Below are 18,327 nucleotides of genomic sequence, written 5' to 3'. Positions count from 1 at the left end.
TGTACCACTCTGTGTACCTATCACACTGAAAAATCTCTCGTAAATTACTAACTCACATTGCCCTATCTCCAAGAAGTTCATTCATCTCTGTAGGTTTGTACTCTATAAAGATTATGTCAGAATGTACTGGTTCCGTCTCTCTGCCGACAAATGTCGGTTAGGCCGGCTTGTCCCTTGCATCCCAAGTTTGGATCATGCTCTTGTATCGGACTTCAAATCATTTTCTCTCTCGCATTCTAAGTTCGAATCTCTTCCTCGTATTGGACTGTGATTTCTCTCTTGCATCATAAGTTCAAATCTTGCCCACGTACTGGATTTTGATATAAGCTTTTAGAGCATCTTTAATGGAGATGTCAAACTTTAAATATGAAATTTAAATTTGATAGCTGAACATCTTTTAAAATTTTATTTTTTACCAAATATGACGAATTAAATTGTTATTTATTACACAATTTACTTTTCATAATTTTTATTACATTTTGGAAAGTTTACATGTTCAACCCAAAAAAAAAAAAAAACTAAAAAAAAAACTCTCTCACCGAACCCTCAAAGCCCAATCTTCTTCTTCCTCACTGAACCCACAAAGCTCTCTTCTTCTCACCAAACCCTCCCAATTTCCTGACCTCCCACCACCCAAACTCTCTCTCACCTCCTCCCATCATACAAACTCTCTCGCTCTCTCCTCCTCCCAGCGATGTAAGTCTCCTTTCGCCGCCCAAACTCGCTCGCCGATTACGACCTGCAGGGACCTAGATCCTTGCGATCAGATCAGAGAGCCGTTGCGCTGTAATGGGTTGGACATGCTAGGTTAGGAGGTGGGCAACGAAAAGAGGGATTGAGATGAGGAGAATTGAGATGGAGGTGGATGAGGGAGGGGACCAGATCTGCACATAAAGGGAAATAAAATTAACGAAAATGATTTGAAAATTTTAAATTTTAATTAAAATGATAAAAATGTGTTAAGTGAATAGTAACATGAATGATTTTTAGAATAAAAATATCATTTCCGTTAAAGATAAACAGCACATGAAGTATTTCGTTAAAATTTTCAAAAGGAATGAGAAGATGGAAGGGTGAAGAAAATAATAAAGAAATTAATCAAAAATATTTAATAACTAATTAAAAAATAACTTAAAAATATTTGAAGCCCAGGAAGGGATTTGGATCCTCTCCTTGGGGATTCTAGGGATCAACCTTGAGGATTCTAGGGATCCACGTATGTGGATCGTGGATAAAAAATCATATAGCCTCAACTAAATGCTTTTTATATTTTTAAAAGTAAAATAGTTTCGTTTTGTGTGAAAAATATAAAAAAGAAAATAATTGTGATCGCACGATTTTTTATCAACGATCCACGTGTGTTGATCTCTAGAATCCTTAGGGAGAGGATCTAGCGAGAATCCAAATCCGGCATGAAGGGGAAGAGATGCTATGATTTGACTTTTCAGTTGAAAAATATTAGTATTATATTTTTATCGTTATTGTTGATTTGAACATTAACTTGTACAAAATAAGCCTTTGTATTAAATGTCTTAACCCACCTGCGGCAATAACAAGTAGACTACTACATAGAGAGGAGTAATGCTAGCGACAATAAATTTGTAGATAAAATTTTGTAAACTAAATGATATAAAAGTTGATTGAATTTTATTTAAGCATCGATAAACGTATTCATTTCTTATTAGCGACGCATCGTTTAGTTTGCAAAATTTATCTACAAATTTACTCTCCCTTGCATTACTTGAGAGAGTTACATATTTTGCTCCACAATCATTTCAATTTTCCATCCACCATGGCGAAGAATGCTGTGAAATATTCAGTGGTACTCTCTCTCCCTCTCTCTCCCCTGTGTATATGAATTGAGTGCTGAAGTGGGTGTGTGCAGGTGGACGCGTTCACTGACTCAGCTTTCAAGGGCAACCCAGCAGCGGTTTGCTCGCTGGAGGAAGACAGAGACGACCAGTGGTTGCAGGCGGTGGCCGCCGAGTTCAATCTCTCCGTGACATGTTACTTGACTCGGCTCCTCGGTTCGGTCTCAGATGGTTCACTCCTTCCCTTGAGGTCTCAGCTCACCTCTCTTCAATTCAATGCTTTTGTTCATATCATATCAATTACACTTTCCTGGTTTTGAAGTGTTCAACTTTTATCTGGGTCGATATGGAATCCACGAGAAGATTTGAGTGTATTGAAAACAGCCAAGAATTCAGTTTAAAGTTGTTCCTTTTAGGCTTTTAGCATATGGATTTATTTAAAAGTGCTACTGGGTTGTTAAAGCAGTTGGAAAAGTGCTTCTGGGTTGTAAAAGCACTTGATTTTTAGTAAAAAGTTGGACGTGTTTCTAAGAATAGCTCTTTGAGGCTTTGAGCAAAAAGGTTTATAAGTGGAAGGGCTTTTGTACTAACTAGTAGGAAATTATTTTGGAATATCGGGTTTTTATTCTTAATTAAATCTATTTAAGGCCATTTTGAAAGTGCTTTCTACTTATGTGCAGAAGTGCTTTCTCAAAAAGCACATCCAAAACGATCCCTAACTTAGGTTAATTTCTCTAAGCTTAATGTGACAATGTGACCTTTCAGTAAAATGATTTTTACTGAACTGGACTGGTATTGCTAATTTTTTTATTTTTTTTTTGCAACCGATGTATGTAGAATATGCATTCTTAATCAAGATATGTAGAATATGCATTCTTAATCAAGCTTGAAAATTTGATTGCCCTTTTGCAGGCTAAGCTTTGTGGTCATGCAACATTAGCAGCTGCATACACTCTCTTCAACTCTGGCTTGATAAAGAGGACAACCGTCACAGATGATTTACTTGTAAGTCATACAATCCTTCCACAAACCTACATTTTCAATTCCGTATTATGCTTTCGATCGATAGAAGCATATATATAAGACAACGGACAGCTTTTATTATATTGGATTGCCTGTGCAGTCTAGCATGTACTCCTAAGTGATACTGGTTTCGTTTTTCAAGGTTGTGCTTCCATCAGCACAAGCTGTCACAGATTTACAGCCGAAGTTAGATGCAATTCGACAATGTCCAGGGTCCAGGGGCGTGATTGTAACTGGGATTGCTCCTCCGGAATCTGGATATGATTTTTACAGTAGATTCTTCTGCCCCAAACATGGAATTGATGAGGTAAGCAGTTTGCGTTCGTTCTCTCAGCAAGTTTCGTTCAAGTGCCTGATACCTGGTGCCAAATGCTGTATCATATTTCTATCAGCTTTGCTATGTTAGATGAGAAAATTATGTACCTGCATTCATAAGCCACTCATTTTTCTTTTCTGCTAACGTGGATTTAGAACATTTGAATAACCTGCTTGGAACCATTTCCTGTGTCTTTTCCCGCGTAATCTTTGTCAGTTTTGTCATTCCGAACTAAGTACCGGAATATATATCTGAACCTGCTAACATGGATTTAAACCATTTGATATATAAATCTGAATACTGCTAATTGTTTACGTCAGGATCCCGTTTGTGGGAGCGCACATTGTGCCCTAGCATCATACTGGTGCAAAAAACTTGGAAAGTCTGATGTTTTTGCTTATCAGGTACTCTCTCTCTCTCTCTCTCTCTCTCTCTCTCTCTCTCTCTCTGGTCTTATCAGAATCTTAGTCCCCTCATATGTTGGTGTTTACTTTCAGGCATCACCTCGAGGGGGAGCAATTAACATTCATCTAGATGAGCAAAACCAGAGGGTACTGCTGCGAGGAAAAGCTGTTCTTGTGAGGGAAGGATCTGTTTTAGCCTGAAGTTGGAATTTTTTATATTTTGCAAGTACAAATATTTGAAATAAATGACTCAGTTTTATGAGACAAACCATTATATTTGAATTAATTAAATTTGAGCAAATTAGATTGGTGTGCCTTGATTTTTCATTTCGAAATTTCTATCCCGACTTCTTCATATTGGCATCTTGAAACGTTCTACTGCTGCTCAACTTTCCATCTCAGCTGAGCTGCTGAACTCTCCCTCCCTCCCTCGCTCCCTCTCTCTTCTCTCTCTCTCTCTCTCTCTCTCTCTCTCTCTCTCTCTCTCTCACACACACACACACTAAAATGTGGTTTTCTGTTTGGCATATTTGATGTCATAATCATGCTCATTGTTCAATCACCACAAGGTTCTTGATTCTTAGAATTTTTTCAGTGTGCCGAGAACACGGCTACTGTCACGGAATATCTACTTGTAAGTCCTTGGGTGGTGAAGCAGAGTCCTATTTCGTTGAACTGAATTATCCTGCCGCCCCATCGAAGGAAATTCAACTTTGATGAGGTTTCGGTAATCTCCATTGTGAGAATGCGAAGGTAAAAGAGTCCTACATTGGTGAAAGGAGAAACTTTGCAAGCGCTTATAAGACGTTGGGCTACTTCCCATATTGTCAATCGGTTTTATGGTGGAATCTCAACTTCTTCATCCATGTCTTTGGTGTTGATTATTGACTCAAACATGTAGTCAAAGTCCAAATCTTTGGGCTACTTTTGTGGTCAAAATTGTTGGATGGCATGCTACATGTGGGAAACCAAAATTGGATGCACTTATGCCTAATTCTTTTTGACTTGATGTTAGGCCTTTGGCCATTGATGTCTTTGAGAAGCTTTTTCTTTGGCTATAAAAGGAGAGCAAGGTGTAGCTCATAAGCATGGAGAAGTAGAGAAGAACAAGGAAGAGAGAAAAATAGCAAGAAGCCATTTGGCATAGAGAAGAATTTTCTCAAATTGTCTTGCTTTGTATTTTTGGTTTTCTCTTCCTATTGTAAGTGTGAGAGCTTGAGTTATTCGGGTCTTTGGGAAATTGAGTGATAAACACTATTGTATGTTCTCATTGATTATAGTGGAATACTCCGTCGTCTCCAAACTGGATGTAGGCATTGCCGAACCAGTATAAATCTTGGTGTTCTTGTTGATGTTGATTTTGTTTCTGTTCTATTTTACTATTCACTTACAGTCGAATGCCGCTTCCGCACAACAAGTGGTATCAGAGCCCAGTCCGTGAATAGTGTTGGCGCTACAGTTCCGTGAACAGTGAACTGCTACAGTATCTGTGAACAATATTGTACCTGTGAACAGTGCCGTATTTGTGAATAGTGCCGAGTAGATGGCTGGAGATAAAGATGAATCTGTAAAGAGGGGGTCAGCATCGTCTTCGTCTACATCCAATAGAATTCCAACTACTACTACAAGGTTAGAGGTTGATAAATTCAATGGCTCTAATAATTTTGGTATGTGGCAATGTGAAGTTATGGATGTGTTGTATCAACAAGAGTTGGATATGGTTCTGGAAGATAAACCAGAAGATATTGATGACAAGCAGTGGACGCGAATTAATCTTCATGCTTGTGCTGCTATTCGATCGTTCCTTGATAAGGAGTTGAAATACCCGTATATGAAGGAAACTTCTGCTAAGGAGTTATGGACGAAATTGGAGGAGAAGTATATGACCAAGAGCGCAGAAAATCGCCTCTTCTTGAAAAAGCGACTCTTCCGATTTCAGTATCGTCCAGGTATCTCTATGCACGAACACCTCAACGATTATAATAAAATACTTGCTGATTTAGCAAACCTTGATGTGAAAATTCCTGACGAGGACAAGGCACTATGTTTGTTAAATTCATTGCCTGATGATTATGATCATTTGACAACTACTCTGTTGTATGGAAAATCCGAGGTGAAACTTGATGAGGTGTCTGCGGCATTGGTGAATCATGAGTGTCGTAAGAAGGAACTGAAGACTCACAATTCACAAACCGAGGCATTTGTTGCAAGGGGTCGAACAGAAGAAAGAAAATCTGGGAAGCGGGGAAAATCTCGTTCAAAGTCACGAGGGAAGTTTCCTGCTAAAGATGAATGTGCTTTTTGTCGCCAAAAGGGTCATTGGAAGAAAGACTGCCCCAAATTAAAGAACAAAGAGAAGGAGAAAGCGGGTTCTGAAGCAAATATTGCAAAATCTAGAGATGATGATGATTTCGAGTTTGCTTTGGCTAGTTCATATGCTGATGGTCACTCAAGTGAGTGGATTTTGGATTCAGGTTGCACCTATCATATGTGTCCCATTCGGGAATGGTTTTCTAATTTCAAGGAGCTGGATGGTGGAGTTGTTTTGATGGGTAATGATAATGCCTGCAAAACACAAGGGATAGGCAAAATCTGTTTGAAGATGCATGATGGAACAGTCAGAGAATTAAGTGATGTTCGGTATGTACCGGATATGAAGAAAAATCTTATCTCACTGGGTGCATTGGAATCCAAGGGTCTCAAGATCACCATGGAGGGTGGAGTTCTTAAAGCTGTGTACGGGGCACTGGTGGTGATGAAAGGTACAAGACGAAATAACTTGTATTTCTTGCAGGGGAGTACAGTTATTGGTGGAGCAGCTGTCACCGAAGCTGCTGACGCAGATAGCACAGACACCACGGGGTTATGGCATATGCGTCTTGGGCATGCTTGTGAAAAAGCGTTGCAAGGATTGGTGAAGCAAGGCTTATTGAAAGGTGCAAAGGCATGCAAATTGGAATTCTGTGAGCATTGTGTGTTGGGTAAGCAAACTAGAGTAAAATTTGGCACTGCTATTCACCACACTAAAGGCATTCTTGATTATGTTCACACTGATGTTTGGGGACCTTCCAAGAATGCATCTTGGGGAGGTAGCCATTATTTTGTCTCCTTTGTTGATGACTTCTCTAGAAGAATATGGGTGTACACCATGAAGCGTAAAGATGAAGTCTTGAAGATATTCCTGAAGTGGAAAAAGATGATTGAAACGCAAAGCGGTCGAAAGATCAAGACTCTCAGATCAGACAATGGGGGTGAATATAGGTCTGATCCTTTCTTGAAAGTTTGTCAAGATGAGGGTATTGTGAGGCACTTCACGGTTAGGGAGACACCGCAACAGAATGGGGTGGCGGAGCGCATGAACCGTACTTTGCTTGAGAAAGTTCGGTGTATGTTGTCTAATGCTGGATTAGGCAAGGCATTTTGGGCTGAGGCAATTACTTATGCAAGTCATCTCATTAATCGATTGACAGCTACTGCGAATGGGGGCAAAACGCCCATGGAGGTATGGTCTGGTAAACCTTGTACTGATTACAAGTTTTTACACATATTTGGTTGTCCTGCTTACTATCGTGTCAGAAAAAGCAAGTTGGATCCAAGAGCAAAGAAAGCTCTATTTATGGGCTTTAGCACTGGCGTGAAGGGATACCGACTTTGGTGTCCAGATGAGAAGAAATTTGTTGTAAGCAAAGATGTGACTTTTGATGAGGCTGCTATGGTTAATAAGAACAAGCATGAAGGCGAAACTAAAGCGACCGAGACCATGAGTAGCTCAAAGCAGGTGGAGTTACTGAAGACTCCAGTTGTTCCAGTAAGGTCTGATGTTTCAAACACTAGTCCTACAGTTAATTCTGATGATGAGGACGAGGATGATGAAGAGGAGGCACCTACCCAAGAGCCTCCACAGCAACAAGACTATATTGCAACCAGAAGATCGAGAAGGGAAATCCGAAAGCCTGCTCGATTTACTGATATTGTGGCATATGCACTTCCCGTTATTGAAGATGATATTCCATCCGCCTACAAAGAAGCTGTCGTGAGTTCAGAGTGCGAGTTGTGGAAGAAATCTATGGATGAGGAGATGAAATCTCTTCATAAAATTGAGACTTGGAAGCTGGTTCAGTTACCAAAGGGGAAGAAAGCAATTGGTTGTAAATGGGTGTATGCCAAAAAGATGGAATCTTTGGGAAAAGACAATGTAAGATTCAAAGCCAGATTGGTAGCTAAAGGCTACGCTCAGAAGGAAGGCCTTGACTACAATGAGGTATTTTCTCCTGTAGTAAAACATTCTTCTATTCGTATTTTGTTGGTTTTGGTTGTGCAGTTTGACCTTGAGTTAGCCCAACTTGATGTCAAGACTGCGTTCTTACATGGTGATTTGGAGGGAGATATTCTTCTTCAGAAGATTGGGACCGCTGACAATCCTGCGGATATGTTAACGAAGCCAGTTTCGTTGCACAAGTTTAAGCACTGCTTAGACTTGATTGGCGTTTGTAAAATTTGTTGATTGCCCCATGGGGGATTGGGAGACGACTATTTGGAGTTCTACTTAGAGGGTTTGAGTCAAGGTGGAGATTGTTGATTATTGACTCAAACATGTAGTCAAAGTCCAAATCTTTGGGCTACTTTTGTGGTCAAAATTGTTGGATGGCATGCTACATGTGGGAAACCAAAATTGGATGCACTTATGCCTAATTCTTTTTGACTTGATGTTAGGCCTTTGGCCATTGATGTCTTTGAGAAGCTTTTTCTTTGGCTATAAAAGGAGAGCAAGGTGTAGCTCATAAGCATGGAGAAGTAGAGAAGAACAAGGAAGAGAGAAAAATAGCAAGAAGCCATTTGGCATAGAGAAGAATTTTCTCAAATTGTCTTGCTTTGTATTTTTGGTTTTCTCTTCCTATTGTAAGTGTGAGAGCTTGAGTTATTCGGGTCTTTGGGAAATTGAGTGATAAACACTATTGTATGTTCTCATTGATTATAGTGGAATACTCCGTCGTCTCCAAACTGGATGTAGGCATTGCCGAACCAGTATAAATCTTGGTGTTCTTGTTGGTGTTGTTTTTTATTCTGTTCTGTCTTACTATTCACTTACAGTGAATGCCGCTTCCGCACAACATTTGGGTGGTGCTTCTACGATTGAAATAAGGAGGGCTATATTTCCCATTGCATATTATGCTTTTGATCAAAGGTTGTGCTTCCATTAGCACAAGCGGTTGCAGATTTATGGCCGCAGTTTGATGAAATCAGAATTTTTCCGGAGTCTAGAGAAGTGATTGTAACGGGGATTGCTCCTCCAGAGTCTGGATATGAATGCAGTAGATTCTTCTCCCCTAAGCACAAAATTAATGAAGTTGCTCCTCCAGAGTCTAGAGAAGTGATTGTACTCTCTCTCTCTCTCTCTCTCTCTCTCTCTCTGTTCTTTTCATAATCTTACTACCTTGTATTGTTGATACATTATTGTTTACTTTCAGGCATCGCGTCGAGTGGGAGTTGTATGCATTCATCTAGATGAGCAGAATCAAAGGCTACTGATGCGAGGGAAAGCTGTTACTGTCATGGAAGGAACTGTTTTAGCTTGAAATTGGAGTGAATTTCATTGTGCTAAATACAAATATTTGAATAAATTACTCAATTAATGTGGAACAGAAACATTATGTCAAGAAACATTATATTTGAATAAATTAATTAGGAGGGTCATAGGCGGCACTAAAATTGGTTTAAAAAACATTTTCACCAAAAGTGTTTTAAGTTATTTTAAAAACATTTCCAAATGCTCATAATTTACATAAATCTGAATACTGCTACTTCTGCATGTTGGGATCCCCTTTTTGGGAGCTCACATTGTGCCTTAGCATCATACTGGTGCAAAAAACTCGGAAAATCCGAGTTGGATACATGGTACTCTCTCTCGCTCTCTCTCTCTCTCTGTTCTTTTCATAATCTTCCTACCTTGTATGTTGATACATTATTGTTTAGTTTCAGGCATCGCGTCGAGGGGGAGTAGTACGCATGCATCTAGATGAGTAGAATCAAAGGGTATTGATGCGAGGGAAAGCTGTTACTGTCATGGAAGGAACTGTTTTAGCTTGAAATTGGAGTGAATTTCATTGTGCTAAATATAAATATTTGAATAAATTACTCAATTAGCGTGGAACAAACATTATCTTTGAATAAATTAATTAGATGGTCCTAAGCAGGGTTAAGCGTAAATTTTTAAAACAGTGAATACCGATGATGTTGATGGTGGACGTGCATGGGCCTACAAAAAATTTCACAAGTTGCATGCGTTTTACACGTTTTTTTTTCCTTGAATCTTGATTGCTTTTCCTTTAATAATAGAAAGTGGGAGAAACAATGACTTGGCAAAAGTGATGCGACAATGATAGGGCGCGGGATATGTCGGATTCTTTACATGCAAAACATATGTACGCAAAAATAACGCATTACAATCACATGTTCACAACATAAGTTACCTGCACAATGTGAGACGGTAATTTGTATCGAAAGTCGAAAAACATATTCGATCAAGAAGACATAAGATATGTTTCTTGACAAGTTGTCGGCAGGTGGGATCTTGTCGAGTCACTCTCTTACTTAAACTCTTTCTGGAGTGCTGCATAATCATTTCAATCTTCCTTCCAATGGCGAAGAAACCAGTCAAGTATTATGTGGTATGCTTTCGTTATCTCTTTTATGTTTGTGACTTCCCTGTTGGAATTTTTGAATCTCCGAGCTCGCTCCACTCTAACGATATCGATACTGTCCTTACTCCTCAAGTGATCTCAGTATTAGTTAGAGTGGGGTAATACTATTTAAACCCCTTTGATTTTCTTCACACGTGGAAATCCACATCGGTAATTGAAACTCAGAGGTTGGCTCACGTTGGTCATCGGTCGTCTCTATATTAAGAGATCAGACTTGTTTCCTTCCGGGTGGTGACAAGCTCATTGGCTTGCACTTGGCCCATGTTGGGCCCACTTGTTTTCAATTGGAACTCATCGGTCATCTTTATATTAAGAGATCAGACTTGTTTCCTTCCGGGTGGTGACAAGCTCATTGGTTTGCACGGGTCCGTAACTGTGGACTTTGATACCATGTTGAAATTTTTGGATCGTCGGGCCCGTCCTATTCTAACGACACCGATACTATCCCCATTAACCACCTGCACAATCTTCAGGTGTGGGGTTTTACCATAAAAAACTTGGTATTAGTTAGAGTGGGGTAATACTATTTAAACCCTTTTGGTTTTCTTAACCCTGTGGGACAGTTTAACATTCCCTGCATGGAAGTATCCCCACTCATTCACGCACTGCAATGTGGACGTGATTGACTTGGGGTACCGCGGAAGTATCTCTTGCATGTAAGGCGTGCAAGTAGTGTGTAGGGCTGACTGGTGAAATGGCTGTGTAGGTGGACGCGTTCACAGACTCGGCTTTCAAGGGGAACCCAGCAGCGGTTTGCTTGCTGGAGGAAGATAGAGACGACCAGTGGCTACAAGCTGTGGCCTTCGAGTTCAATCTATCCCAGACGTGCTACTTGACTCGAATCAATGACTCTCACTCAGCTCCTCGGTTCGGTCTCAGATGGTTCTCGCCTACTAATGAGGTCTGACCAGCTCAATCACCAATGTTTAGTGTTTCCTTTCATATGATCAAATAATCGATCTTTATAGTTCCTCTGGTTTCAAGTTCGTAATCTGGGTTCATAGTAGCAAAGTTTGAAATATAAAACCCACGCCAAAATTTGGAGTGTCAAGATCTTCAGCAGTCAAGAATTCAGTTAAAATGGTTCTTTTTAGGCTTTCATGTGCGTAACTTTACTTAAAAAACAAACTTTCTTTCCACTCGGGTATCTAAATCTGATTCCCTTTTCGCAGGTTGAGCTTTGCGGTCATGGAACATTAGCTTCTTCACACACTCTCTTTAAGTCTGGTTTGATAAGTTCCGACATTATTGAGTTTTCGACTCTGTCTGGAATTTTAACAGCTAAGAAGGTTCTAGATGTTAAGACAGCCAATGGTGAAGCACAAGAGTCGTCCTATTTCATTGAACTGAACTTTCCTGCCGCCCCGTCTAATGAATTCAACTCTGATGAGGTTTCGGTTATCTCCAAGGCCTTGAACAGCTCTTGTATTATTGATATAAGGAGGGCAACTGTCACAGATGATCTACTTGTAAGTCATGCAATCCTTTTAGGAACCTGCATTTTCGGTTCCATATCATCCTTTCAATCAATATAAGCCTATAACTTTTCCTTTCTGATGGTTCTGCTTCATTCTTGTTTCATTTTCCGCAAGGTTGTGCTTCCATCAGCAAAAGCGATTGCAGATTTACAGCCACAGCCTGATGCAATCAAAAAATGTCCGGGGTCTAGGGGAGTGCTTGCAACAGCGATTGCTCCTCCAGAGTCCGGTTATGATTTTTACAGTAGATTCTTTGCCCCTAAACACGGTGTTAATGAGGTATGCTGCTTGCTCACTTATCAGTTTTCGGTTTTGTGAACTCAGGAACTACGGTTGGTAAAAATCTGAATGCTGCTTCTTGTTAATGTCAGGATCCTGTTTGCGGGAGCGCACATTGTGTCTTAGCATCATACTGGTGCAAAAAACTCGGAAAATCTCATGTTGTTGGATACGTGGTACTCTCTCTTGCACTCGCTATCCCTCTCTTTCCCTATCTTCGTTCTGATCATAAGCTTACAACCCTTTATGTTGATACATCATTGCTTATTTTTAGGCATCACGTCGAGGAGGAGTAGTATGCATTCATCTAGACGAGCAGAATCAAAGGGTGCTGCTGCGAGGGAAAGCGGTTACTGTCATGGAAGGAACTGTTTTAGTTTGAAGTTAGAGTTAGTTTCATTGTGCAAGTACAAATATTTGAACTAAATGACTCGGTTTGTGGGAAAAATAAAACCATTGTATTTCGAATAGATTTCAAATTCGATCTGTTGTGTTCGGTAATCCAGCATGTTTCTTTAAAAAATCTGTGTTCTGATTTATGATAAGTTGGTGAGACTTTGGACTTGGTTCCAAACGAACAGAATCAAGCAAGCTGTATGTGAAACTTTCTATTTCAAGGTGTAGTTCCTTCAATTTTTCGTTGTGTTTGAAACACAGTCACATGATGTTACAATTACGCTCAAATAAAAACATGTGGATTTGTTTTTTTTATTAATATACCTTAAAATTGAGACATATTAACATTGACGTCCACGCTTATTATAATACATAGAATAATACATCATGTGGCATGTGTGACATATCAACCATGTCACGTCATGCTCAAATGTATAATTTGGATGAAATAAGCTCATATTATTGTATTTCAAAGCAAACAATCTTCGGACGTGAGCAGTTTGTTTGAGTTGGAGGATGTCCCATGTTCGAGAGTCACACGGATACATAACACCATATATTTGTAAGAAGTTTGGTACTAAATAGTGAATGAGTTAACCGTCATTTGTAAAAGTATCTTTGTAAATATCGTGAAAATAATTTAACTAGAATTTAGCCATTTACTTGGACTTCTAAATTACTATTAATATGGAAATGTTTTGGTCCAAATCGGGGGATTCAAATCCCTCCCTCTTCGCATGCGTCTAATATTCTATTGGAAGGGGAAACTCATGCTTTCCGAGTGCAAAACTCTCCCTCTTTTAAATTATTATAATCATTTCAAATCTCTCTCCCCTCAGTAACAAAATAAAAAATAAAAAATAAAAAAATCCCTCCCTCTTCATGCAGATATCTTATGCACATAAATCCTTGGGATTCTGCAAGATACAGGTCCTCATACTCTCTTTTAATATTCACTTTCACAAAATATTTTCTGCATGCTAGAGAATCATTAATTCACTCAATCAAGAAAATTAAAAATAATTTAAGACAAAAGATCCTCTGTATATATATAAAAACCCTTCTCTCATTTCCTTTGAACTGCAAGAAATCTCAGCCATCTGATCATTCTTGATTCCAGGGATAATACTACAAAGCCACCATCCATGGCCCAGAATCACATTCCTCAGGTACTTACCAATTCCTACCAATTGAAAACTATTTTCTTTGTATACATTTTGCCAATTCTTACAATCCTCCTATCCTCGCAAAAAAAGATTGTTTTGTTGTCTTGGTATCGCTCTTTTTTTACACTCTGCTGCATTAATTTATTTAAACTAAATCATGGCAGACTGAGATTACAAAAATAAACATAGAATGTCCCAAATCTCAAAAGAAGCTCAAGAGATTCCTCTCAAATCTTCAGGGTATTTTTTTTATTTTGTTATAAATTTTTATTTTTTATGAAATAATTCGGGGTACTACGAAATTTCGTATTTTATTTATCTTTTTTTATGATCATATTTTCCCCAGGAAACTATTCTGTTAAGTTCGATCCGGAATCTGGAAGATTAACTGTTGAATCCACGGTAGACAAGAACATGATCAACGAGGCAGTAGGGCATGCTAGGTTTTCTGCAGGGCTCACGTGTGAGGATAATACTCTACCGCCACCCGACAGCAATTTCTTGCAACCCAAGGCAACCGGCAGCCACATGTCGGACGGAGCACAAGATCAAGGGCTTGAGATCATAAGATGGGCTCAAATGGGGGAGCTCCAAAAACTTCCCAACATCCAAAGGCTACAGAAGTTGGAGCTTACTCAATCCGGAAGCAATCAAAGAATTAAGCTCACATTCTTCGACGAAAAGCCTGAACCTCAGCCTCAGCCTCAGCCTGAACCTCAACCTCAACCACAACCCCAGGCTCATGCTAGGGTTAATGTCATTAATGTCAAGGATGACGAGCAAAATGAGCCCCACGGCGGAGGAAGCGGCGCCAATAGCAGGCCTGCGAACGAAGTTTGCGGAGATCATGAAGGTGGCGAAGGAAGAAGCTGCACAAGTTCTGATGGTGGTAGCCACCACAACTTATTTGAGTTTCAATACGTTCATACTCCTCCTGAGGCAGCAGGCAATAATAATGATGATGATGGTGATGATGATGATGATAATAATAATAATAATAATAATAATAATGATGTGTCGCATGGTACTTATTTGCCTCCTACATACCCTGACCGCGTGACAGTCCAGCACGCTGAGGTCCGGTGTGAGGAGGCCATTGCAAGCAGATGCACCATCTTGTGATGGATCCCGGCCAACAATATCTCTCCATTGCCAAATGCCATATGACTGATCATTGACTTGTGTCTATGCTCATCCGATTATTTAACTGCGAAATAAAGACTAGCTAGCTAGGTAGCTAGAGGTGTAATTTTTGTGATTTTTTCGTCTCTTATTTATTTTTAGGATTTCACAAATAATCTCTTAAATTGATCTATGTGTTATTATATTATTATATTATTCAATGTTATTACTTTACTTGCTAATTACGATAAGAAATATGAACGCGACACAAATCTTACATGAACATAATTGGGTAAACATGAATGTGACTCATTGCTACCCCTTCCAATAAAAAAGCTCCTTTTATTGTGTCATTTAAGGCCTGGCAATTCCTGACACGACCCGATAACCCGACACGACACGACACGAAATTAACAGGTGTTCGGGTCCACACGATAACGAAACGGGTCGTTATCAGGTAACCCGATAAGCACCTGTTAAGATAACGGGTTTGTTCGGGTATACACGTGGGTAACACGATACACGATAAGCAGAATATTAATTTAATAATTTATAACCCTAAAAAAAATACTATAATAATTATATATATATATATATATTAATTTAACAATTTTATAACCCTAAAAACTATAATAATTATATATATATATTAAATTAACTATAATAATTATAATAATTATATATACTATAATAATTATACCCAAAATATTAACTATAATAATTATATATATATATATGAAATTTTATACCCCTAAAAACTATAATAATTATACATACAAAATAAATAGATTTAAATATACTTAATAAATAAATATATATATACACACACACACCATTGAACTTCATGGGATACGAATTATACGAAACTAATTTCAACGATCCAACCGTCAAACATGTTTGTATATACTTCGAGATCGCATACACCAAAAATTGCAAAAAACAAACATTCAGAGAGCAAGTAACGGGACAAAACTTTTTTACAGTTATAAACGAAAAATCACGATTTAACGGTCATTTTAACTCCGATTTTGATGATTTTTTACAACCACACTCCTTGACCCTATATGAATACAATGATTGAATTCGATCTTCAATTTGAAATATTTATACTAGTGGATACCACAAAATCTTATGTTATACTTAATAAAAATATGAATAAACTATTAAGTATTAGTGAATCTATTGTTTTGATGGGATACTCATTCTACAAAACTAGTTTCAATGATCCAACCGTCAAACATGTTTGTATATACTTCGAGATCGCATACACCAAAAATTGCAAAAAACAAACATTCAGAGATCAAGTAATGGGACAAAAGTTTTCGACGGTTATAAACGAAAAATCACGATTTAACGGTTATTTTAACTCCGATTTTGATGATTTTTTACAACTACACTCCTTGACCCTATATGAATACAAGTAATGAATTCGATCTTCAATTTAAAATATTTACACCAGTGGATACCACAAAATCTTATGTTATACTTAATAAAAGTATGAATAAACTATTAAGTATTAGTGAATCTATTGTTTTGATGGGATACTCATTCTACGAAACTAGTTTCAAAGATCCAACCGTCAAACATGTTTGTATATACTTCGAGATCGCATACGTTAAAAATTACAAAAAACAAACATTCAGAGATCAATTAACGGGACAAAACTTTTCGACGGTTATAAAAAGAAAAATCACGATTTAACGGTCATTTTAACTCTGATTTTGATGATTTTTTGCAGCTACACTTCTTGACCTTATATGAATACAATGATTGAATTCGATCTTCAATTTAAAATATTTACACTAGTGAATAATCTTATATTATACTTAATAAAAGTATGAATAAACTATTAAGTATTAGTGAATCTATTGTTTTGATAGGATACTCATTCTACGAAACTAGTTTCAATGATCCAACCGTCAAACATGTTTTTATATATTTCGAGATCGCATACGCCAAAAATTGCAAAAAACAAACATCCAGAGAGCAAGTAACGGGACAAAACTTTTCGACGGTTATAAACGAAAAATCACAATTTACGGTTAATTTAACTCCGATTTTGATGATTTTTTACAACTACACTCCTTGACCTTATATGAATACAATGATTGAATTCGATCTTCAATTTAAAATATTTACACTAGTGGATACCACAAAATCTTATGTTATACTTAATAAAAGTATGAATAAACTCTTAAGTATTAGTGAATTTATTGTTTTAATGGGATACTCATTCTACGAAACTAGTTTCAATGATCCAACCGTCAAACATGTTTGTATATATTTCGAGATCGCATACGCCAAAAATTGAAAAAAAAAAACATTCAGAGAGCAAGTAACGGGACAAAACATTTCGACGGTTATAAACGAAAAATCACGATTTAACGGTTAATTTAACTCCGATTTTGATGATTTTTTATAATTACACTCCTTGACCTTATATGAATACAATGATTGAATTCAATCTTCAATTTAAAATATTTACACTAGTGGATACCACAAAATCTTATGTTATACTTAATAAAAGGGGTAAAAGACTGTTTACTACCCTCATGTTTCGTGGTTTTCAACATTTAGTACATCATGTTTTTTTCGTCTTAGAGTCATACCTAAAGTGTAAATTTTGGGACAGTCTCATACATCCGTTAGTCAAACTGTTAAGTTTTTCGTTAACTGTGACGTGGCGCACTGACTGGGCGCCACGTGTCATCCACGTTTTTTTTTTTTTTTTTTTTTGCTTCTTCCTTCCTTCCTCCTTCCTTTCCCTTTCTTCCCCTTCTTCCTTCTTCTTCCTTCTTCTTCCTCTGAAATCTGGGGAATGTTTTTTTTTTTTTTTTTTTTTTTTTCTTTCTTCTTCTTCCTCCTTCTTCCTTCTTCTTCCTTCTCCTTCTTCTTCTTCTTCTTCTTCTTCCTCCGAAATCTGGGGAAGTTTGTTTTTTTTTTTCTTTCTTTCTTCTTCTTCTTCCTCCTTCTTCTTCTTCTTCTTCCTCAAAAAAAAAAAAACACTTTTATCTTTTCTTCCTCTTCTTCTTCTTCTTCTTCTTCTTCTTTCCTCCTTCCTTCTTCTTCTTCTTCTTCTTCTTCTTCTTCTTCCTCCGAATCTGGCCAGATTCAATTTTTTTTTTTTCTTCCTCCTTCTTCTCCTTCTTCCTTCCCCTTCTTCGTTCTTCTTCTTCTTCCTCCGAATTTGGGGGAAGATGAAAGTGTTTTTTTTTTTTTTTTTTTTTGAGGAAGAAGAAGAAGAAGAAAGAAAAAAAAAAAAAAAAAAAACATTCCCCAGATTTCGGAGGAAGAAGAAGGAAGAAGAAGGAAGAAGGGGAAGAAAGGGAAAGGAAGGAGGAAGGAAGGAAGAAGGAAAAGGAAGAAGCAAAAAAAAAAAAAAAAAAAAAAAAAACAGAAAGTTGCAGTCGGAGGAAGAAGAAAAAGAAGGAAGAAGAAGAAAAGAAAAGAAAGAAAAAAAAAAAAAAAACGTGGATGACACGTGGCGCCCAATCAGTGCGCCACGTCACAGTTAACGAAAAACTTAACAGTTTGACTAACGGATGTATGAGACTGTCCCAAAATTTACACTTTAGGTATGACTCTGAGACGAAAAAAACTTGATGTACTAAATGTTGAAAACCACGAAACA

The 18,327-nt window shown here is 37.9% G+C and overlaps 2 protein-coding genes and 1 pseudogene across 2 annotated transcripts; all 3 read left to right on the top strand.

Moving 5' to 3' along the window:
• Positions 1 to 1,777: 1,777 nt before the first annotated feature.
• Positions 1,778 to 3,829, top strand: LOC126614188 (uncharacterized; annotated as a pseudogene).
• A 6,209-nt stretch (positions 3,830 to 10,038) lies between these two features.
• LOC126614753 (uncharacterized) lies at positions 10,039 to 12,721 on the top strand. Its single transcript, XM_050282407.1, has 6 exons — positions 10,039 to 10,222; positions 10,962 to 11,156; positions 11,428 to 11,724; positions 11,848 to 12,012; positions 12,105 to 12,188; positions 12,287 to 12,721. Exons 1-6 carry the CDS (start codon positions 10,193 to 10,195, stop codon positions 12,392 to 12,394), a joined length of 879 nt encoding a protein of 292 aa, XP_050138364.1. The 5' UTR covers positions 10,039 to 10,192; the 3' UTR covers positions 12,395 to 12,721.
• Positions 12,722 to 13,284: 563 nt separating this feature from the next.
• LOC126617219 (uncharacterized) lies at positions 13,285 to 14,696 on the top strand. The gene is made up of 5 exons (XM_050285249.1): positions 13,285 to 13,338; positions 13,529 to 13,577; positions 13,739 to 13,814; positions 13,921 to 14,541; positions 14,638 to 14,696. Exons 1-5 carry the CDS (start codon positions 13,304 to 13,306, stop codon positions 14,694 to 14,696), a joined length of 840 nt encoding a protein of 279 aa, XP_050141206.1. The 5' UTR covers positions 13,285 to 13,303.
• The last annotated feature ends 3,631 nt before the right edge of the window (positions 14,697 to 18,327 follow it).

Source organism: Malus sylvestris, chromosome 3 (assembly GCF_916048215.2).
Source record: "Malus sylvestris chromosome 3, drMalSylv7.2, whole genome shotgun sequence".
Taxonomy (NCBI): Eukaryota; Viridiplantae; Streptophyta; class Magnoliopsida; order Rosales; family Rosaceae; genus Malus; species Malus sylvestris.
This window is presented reverse-complemented; position numbering and strand designations above follow the sequence as displayed.

Coding starts and splice junctions, on each gene's coding strand:
- LOC126614753 (XM_050282407.1), top strand. CDS start 10,193: ATGGCGAAGAAACCAGTCAAGTATTATGTG. Junction 10,223..10,961: donor AACCAGTCAAGTATTATGTG/GTATGCTTTCGT, acceptor ATGGCTGTGTAG/GTGGACGCGTTCACAGACTC. Junction 11,725..11,847: donor CTGTCACAGATGATCTACTT/GTAAGTCATGCA, acceptor ATTTTCCGCAAG/GTTGTGCTTCCATCAGCAAA.
- LOC126617219 (XM_050285249.1), top strand. CDS start 13,304: ATGCACATAAATCCTTGGGATTCTGCAAGATACAG. Junction 13,339..13,528: donor TGGGATTCTGCAAGATACAG/GTCCTCATACTC, acceptor TCTTGATTCCAG/GGATAATACTACAAAGCCAC. Junction 13,578..13,738: donor CCCAGAATCACATTCCTCAG/GTACTTACCAAT, acceptor AAATCATGGCAG/ACTGAGATTACAAAAATAAA.